The sequence below is a fragment of the Macrobrachium nipponense genome, chromosome 23 (genome assembly GCF_015104395.2).
Source record: "Macrobrachium nipponense isolate FS-2020 chromosome 23, ASM1510439v2, whole genome shotgun sequence".
NCBI classification, from domain to species: domain Eukaryota; kingdom Metazoa; phylum Arthropoda; class Malacostraca; order Decapoda; family Palaemonidae; genus Macrobrachium; species Macrobrachium nipponense.
This window is the reverse complement of record NC_061090.1, coordinates 74,405,406-74,412,905: the sequence shown is the minus strand read 5'-3', so window position 1 is coordinate 74,412,905 and position 7,500 is coordinate 74,405,406. Positions and strand designations below refer to the sequence as shown.

Sequence of the window (7,500 nt, the reverse complement as noted above, 5' to 3'; positions counted from 1 at the left end):
CTCGGGAAGGAACGTTATAAAGGTGGCGGTTGAACATACGTGTGAGGTCAAACCTAGTTACGCATGTGATTACCCAAATCCTTGCATGTTATCATTGGAACTAGGCTACTAAAAATGACAACTGATCCGGAATATATACTTTGAACTGTTGGGATCAGTGACTACCGTTAGATATGAGCGAAAGGTATTAGAATCTCGGGTTGTATAATAATCACGATCAGAGATGAACCTACCCCCGACTTGATGACACAAATACTGAAAGGAAGGAATATTACTTACCACAATTATCAGAATAGACAAACACGTTTGTATTAGCCGCCTGAAATTCTTGTCACCCTGCATTTCATGATACATTTATATATTTTTTCATCATCGCCTTCTTATTTTTAGAAAGGTGTCCCCAAAAATATTTTGCATTATATTGCACACACACTGAGAGAGAGAGAGAGAGAGAGAGAGAGAGAGAGAGAGAGAGAGAGAGAGAGAGAGAGCCCAGGCGAATCCTTAATATCCGTTTAGATACAATGTAGCTTCCCTTGCAGATATTCTTTTCAAAATACCACTATTCTCGTTTTTGAAGAGAAGAATTTCATATCCTCTAACAAAGATGACAAAGAATGTCCATATCTTTTTCGTGTTTAATTTCCTTCGTATGAGCAGCGTTATCGTTCTTTGTAACAAAAGCGATTAACTTTATACTGTTAAATCCTTTATCTACAGCACATAGAATACAGGTAGCCGAACGTGTGGCGGAAGTTGCAAATATTGAATCGAGGGACAAACCGTTTATGTTCTTCTTTTGGTAGCACAGCAAATTTTAGTTAAAAGTATTATTATTATTGTTACTATTATTATTATTATTATTATTATTATTATTATTATATTATTATTATTATTATTATTATTATTATTATTACTGTACATTTTAGTGTTGGCTCTGACAAATAGAGTAAAGCAATACACACAAGAATAATAGAGAAAGTGCAAAAAGTATAAGTGAATATATATATATATATATATATATATATATATATATATATATATATATATATATATATATATATATATATATATATGTATATATATATATATATATATATATAATATATATATATATATATATATATATATATATATGTTGCATTACCTTTATTTATACATAGCATCACGGTTTATATATTTCGTGATCAAGTTATTCATATAGTATATATATATATATATATATATATATATATATATATATATATATATATATATATATATATATATATATATATATATATATATATATATATATATATATATATATATATATATATGACTGGTAAAATGTTCTGTAACAACAGAATTCCATCTGATAAAAGGAGCCCATAAAAACACCAAAATGTAGAGAGAAAAGTACTATATTTCAGAGACTGCTGTCTCTCTCTTCAGGTATATGAATGAGAAACGTTTACAGAAAAGGTGGTATTTATACCAAGAGATCCGTCCACAAGAAGAATTTCATATCCTCTAACAAATATGACAAAGAATTGGTCCAATAGCTTTTCGTGTTTAAATTTCCTTTCGATAAGAGCAGCGTTATATCGTTCTTTGTAACAAAAGCGATTAATCTTTATACTGTTATTAAATCCTTTATCTACAGCCACATAGAATACAGGGTAGCCGAAACGTGTTGGCGGAAGTTGCAAATATTGAATCGAGGGACCAAACCGTTTATGGTTCTTCTTTTGGTAGGTACGGCAAATTTTAGTTGAAAAACGTATTATTATTATTGTTAGTTAATTCATTATTAATTATTCTTATTATTTATTAGTATTATTCTTAATTATTATTATTATTATTATTATTAGTATTATTATTAGTTACTGTACATTTTAGTGTTGGCTCTGGACAAATAGGTGGAAAGCAATACACACAAGAATTAATAGAGAAAGTGCAAAAACGTATTAAGTGAATATATTATAATATATAATAATATATAATATATGATATATATAATAATATCATAATATATATATGTATCATGTGTATTATATATAATAATATTAATATATTATATAGTATATTATACTATATATATATATATATATATATATTAATATCTATATTATAATATATATATATATGTTGCATTACCTTTATTATAACATAGCAAATCCACGGTTATATATTTCGTGATCAAGTTATTCATATCGTATTATAATCTATAAATATAATATAATATATTATAATATATATATATATATATATATATATAATATTATATGATATGACTGGGTAAAAATGTTCTGTAAACAACAGAATTCCATTCTGATAAAAGGCGCCCCATAAAAAACAACCAAAATGTAGAGAGAAAAGTAACTATATTTCAGAGGACTGGCCTGTCTCTCTCTTCAGGGTATATGGAACTGAGAAACGTTTACAGAAAAGGTGGTATTATATACCAAGAGATCCGTCAAACAAGTAAGCCAATTTAGGTCACCCCGCCGTGATAATCTTCCTTTAATTTTCTTCTAAGCGTTGGTTCTGAATGAACAACTGCGTCGACGAATCATCTGAGATCCACGCCCCTTTTTGAGATGTTCATTACCTGCTTCTCTTTTATTAAGGTGCCGATTCCATCATTTGACTCTTTATACCGGCAGTTGCTGACTATTAAATTACACGGTGACATATTCCAGTTTATTCTATGGTTAGGTTCATTTGTATATGGTTGAAAATAGCAGGAGTTTCTGTTGTCCCATACCTAACTGAAACCGTTTTGTGTTAATATTAATCTTGCTGGAAGTGATTTACCTGTTAAATACCGATTTGAAGATTGGTCACAGTCCTGGCATGGGATCCTCCTAATACCCATGGGTGTCTTTGGGAGATGTCTTTTGTTTGGGACGTTAATCAGGGATTTGGCTAAGGTATTTGGGTAGGTAAATGCAAAAGGGTTGGATTTACCAAGGGTGTGGAGTTACTCTCTTAATTTTCGTCTCCAAGGTGGGGAATTTTTATTTTATTGTTGGGTGTGTCTCTGGTCTTCTGTCTTTAGGGGGGGTCGGTTGAAAATTACGTTTTTGCTTTTTAATTGTCCTTATCTCAATTATATGGTCAGGATACTTTCTTAAAGATGAAAGTTGCATTGCGCAATTAGTTCAAATTTCTTTTTCCAGGGAAATCTGGGGGAACAAATTTCGTAATAGGCTCTAAGAATAGGGTTGCTAAGCTACACCCTATCTTGATAGTAATTTGTCGTGATAGCTAAAAGTAGTGAAATATATGAAAGTGAGAAACGTTGGTTTTCTCTGTATATGGGTAAATTTGATATTCTGTCGTGGTCTTACTGATCATTAAAACATCAAGAAAACGGCAAATTTTGTTGTCTGTTCCCAGGTTCAACTTTAAATTTGATGCTGGGGCCACTAATGCGGTTTAATTTTTGAGAGGAAATTCATTAAAATTAAACCCCACTTATTATTCCCAACGTATCTCATCCACAGCATGTTTTTGGGTTTAATTGCCATTTTTATTACTGTTAGTTTCAAAGTTTTATCCATGTGAACATATTGGCTAAAATCGGGACTAAAGGAAGAAAAATATCCCCCTATTTCAGTCATTCTTATTTCCCTTTGGGCGCTTGACAAAATAATAAAAAGTTAGTTTAGGTGAATTGTAGTGCATCTAATAACGTATTTTCATTCGGGGAAATCATTCTACCAAAGCAAAAAACTTTCGGGTGTAGTATTGGGTATGTCCTTTTAGGTCCTGTTTTTTTATTTGTGTTGTTAGCCAAAGTTTGCTTGTACATGGAATACTTTGGAAATACAGTAATAAAGTAATTAAAATTGTTCTAAAAACCCAAAAAAACATTGCTTCTTTCTCTTTTGTCTTTTTTTTTTCCTTGGTGAGAATCGGGTGGATGGACATCCTAACCATTTTGGGCCGGGATAATAAGTGGCTGGTTAATTTTAAATGGAATTCCTCTCCAAAATTAAATTAAAGCCATTAGCTGCCCAGCATCCAAATTTAAAGTTGAATGGGAAAACAGACAACCAAAATTCCTTTTCTTGATGTTTTCAATAATCAGGAGGGACACGACAGAATTACAAAAATTTATTCATATACAGAAAAAACCAACGTTCTCACTTTCATCAATATTCCACTACTTTAGCTAATTCAAGATATGGTGGTAGCTAGCAACCTATTCTTAAGAGCCTTACGAATTTGTTCCCCACAGATTTCCTGGTAAAAACAAAAGGGAATTTGAAAACTAAGTTCGCAATAGCAACTTTCATCTTTAAAGTATCCTGACCTATATAATTGACGGAAAGTCAATTTAAAAAAGCCAAACCGTTAATTTTTTTGTACCGACCCCCTAAAGGACCAAGGGACCAGAGACACAACCCAACAATAAAATAAAAATTCCCCACCTGGAGAAGATTAAGAGGAGTAACTCACCACCCATTGGGAAATTCCAAACCCTTTTGCATTTACCTACCCAAATTACCTTAGCCAAATCCCTGATTAACGGACCAACAAAAGACATCCCCTCCAAAGGACTCTGGGGTATATGAGCATCCCATGCCAGGACTGGTGACCAATCTTGACATCGGATTTACAGGAGGTAAATCACTTCCCCAGAGATTAATACAACACAAACGGTCAGTTAGGTATGGACAACAGAACTCGGGCTATTTTCAAAACCATATTAAATGAACAAATACCATAGAATAAAACTGGAATATGTCACGGTGTAAATTTATAGCAAGCAACTGCCGGTACAAGAGTCAAAATGATGGAATCGGCCTTCTTAATAAAAAGAGAAGCAGGTGTAATGAACATCTCAAAAAAAGGGGCGGGTGGATCTCCAGATTTGCGTCGACCGCAGTGTTCATTCAACCAAACGCTTAAGAAGATTCAAAGGTTGAAAGATTATCAGCGAGGGTGACCTAAATTGGTCCTTACTGGGTGGGACCGGGAATCTTTCTTGGTATAAATAACCACCTTTTCTCGTAAACTTTCGTTCATTCATTATACCTGAACGAGAGAGGAGACAGACGAGTCTCTAGAAAATATAGTACGTTTTCTCTCTACATTTTGGTGTTTTTATGGGTCCTTTTTACCTTTTTAAGATTAGTATATATATATTATAATATATATAAATATATTTGTAGATATATAAATGTACTTATATATATAATCTATATATATAGTATATATATATAATATATAATTAATCTGCCCGGTCTTCTAAAATCGGGTGTAAAATTTGTTTGAAAAGATTTATTTAATTTTTATTTAATTTTTTTCGTGTCATTACCCATAGTTCCTTACAATCTAAACCATTCCCCGCACTCCTAAACCTTTAGCTAACAATTTGAAAATAATATGACAGCTCATTAACCATTGGGCTATTTAAATAGTATTTAAAATTTCAATATTTAAACCACCCAATCCCCTGGCTCCGTCTTGTCTGTATGCGTTTGGGTTTGGGTTATTAGCGAAAAGACGATTAATTTCGGAGTTTAAGATTTACTCCTTCTTTATTCAGTAAGTATTTCTGATGCATGTTTCATCAACGGAACTGTTACCTTGTGGCCCTTGTACCAGGCAGGCGAGGCCGGGTAGGGGCATCCGAACACCTCACAGACGAGGACAACGCGACTCCCAACTTTCAAGTACACGTCCGTCCCGGGCCGGACACTGGCTACAGCCTCTGCAAAAGCATCAAGCAATTCGAGGGTTAGAGAAAACTGAGGCCGGATCGAACTGGAAAGTAAAACAAGATTTTTGTGTTTTTTAAACATATTTGAAGTGAAAAGAAAAAAACGAAGGGGGGTTGGGGGGATGGGGCCGGGTTTTTGGGTGGGTGGGGGGTGGGGGGGGGTGGGAAAGGTTTGTGATTTACGATACGGTAAAGTAAAAAAATAAATGTTCGGTTGAGTAACAAAAGTGTTTGTGGAGACATTAATTAGGATTAGTGCTCTGAGTCATATGAGAAAGTGAGATATGGAGAAAAGGAAAATGTATCTGCGTCAAGCTCAACGGAAATCAAAGGCTGTTTTTCTGTTCATTTTGCTCAATGGCGAATGGCGGTCAAAGTGGCTTTTGAGAGTTTGAAATATTTCCTGGAAATGAGACATTCTGTTCTCAAACTAGTAATAAACATTGCTTTTTGCAAAGTATACTTCACTCTTTTGTTAAAAATGAAACTTTCACTCAGAAATAATTGTCTTTATTCCATGAATGAACAATTCCAGAAAATTCTATTCTTTAAGAAAATGATCAAAGTTGGAAATAAAACTTTCGCTTTATATCTGGAAGTTTTTGATAAAACTTATATTTTGCCGTTATAAACTCCGTCGATGATTTACCCGGCAGATGAAATTTGCTCCAGTTGTTTTATTTCATTTGGAGATGATATATTTATTATTTTTCCAGCTAATGCAAAATAACTATGTTCAATCTTAATCTATGCAGAATTATACCTTAAGATTAGATTCAATAGCCATAAAATAAACTCTATAAAAATGCTATAGAATATCCAGGCCTCTTGGATAGTTTCAATTGATTATCATTACCACTTGCGATGGTATTTAACATGATCTGAAATTGGAAAAGAAACCCACAAAATCAATGGGTATAACGTGTCTACTTATAAGTATTTACATTTTATTTTACTCCACACGAGAAGTTCCAGAAGACTACTGGGCTTGGACAAACCTACACATCTCTTGAAAATGGGTCACAGATAGGGCCTGAAAGTACTCGAGTGTGGAGTAAAATAAAATGTAAATACTTGTAAGTAAACACGTTATACACAGTGATTTTATGGGTTTCTTTTTCATTCTTCGAAAGAAAACTGAAAGAAGTTTTTATTTGATTCATGATCTGAAATGATGTGCAATCACAGTTAGGTTAAACATCGTGAAATTTGTCGTTGCGTTGGCTGTATAAAAGACTTTGATTTGCCAACATTAGTCATTTGCTGTAACTGACATACCTGTAACCAGCAGAGTGACAGAAGTTGACATTGGCGGGCTGACTGATACCTGGCACAGGTAAGTTCCAGCGTCGGATGGCTGGGCGTGATGAAGACGCAGCATCCACCGGTCTCCTCCCCCTGGGTTCACTGCCACAAATCTAAAAGGAACCGATAATTTTGACCATAGTTATTAGCTCTTAAACTTTATACATGCATACGCACAGTCATACTACATACATCCAAACACACACGCATATGTGATATATATATATATATATATATATATATATATATATATATATATATATATATATATATATATATACACACACACACACACACACACACACATATAATATATATATATATTATATATATATATATATATATATATATATATATATATATATATATATATATATGTGTGTGTGTGTGTGTGTGTGTGTGTGTGTGTGTGTGTGTGTGTTATACAAATATTTCGGGATTTAAAGAAAAGGTAACTTCAAGGGGAAAATGTTCTATAA

General features: G+C 33.0%; 1 protein-coding gene across 1 annotated transcript in view; it reads right to left on the bottom strand.

Annotated features, from left to right (window-relative positions):
• Window positions 1-7,500, bottom strand: part of LOC135197067 (hemicentin-2-like) — a 17,489-nt gene that overhangs the window by 4,353 nt on the left and 5,636 nt on the right. The window contains exons 3-4 of the mRNA XM_064224014.1: window positions 6,995-7,134; window positions 5,583-5,707 (exon numbers count right to left, since the gene is read on the bottom strand). Of these exons, the coding sequence (XP_064080084.1) occupies window positions 5,583-5,707; window positions 6,995-7,097 (228 nt within the window). The 5' untranslated portion in view covers window positions 7,098-7,134. The remainder of the gene's footprint in view (window positions 1-5,582; window positions 5,708-6,994; window positions 7,135-7,500) is intronic.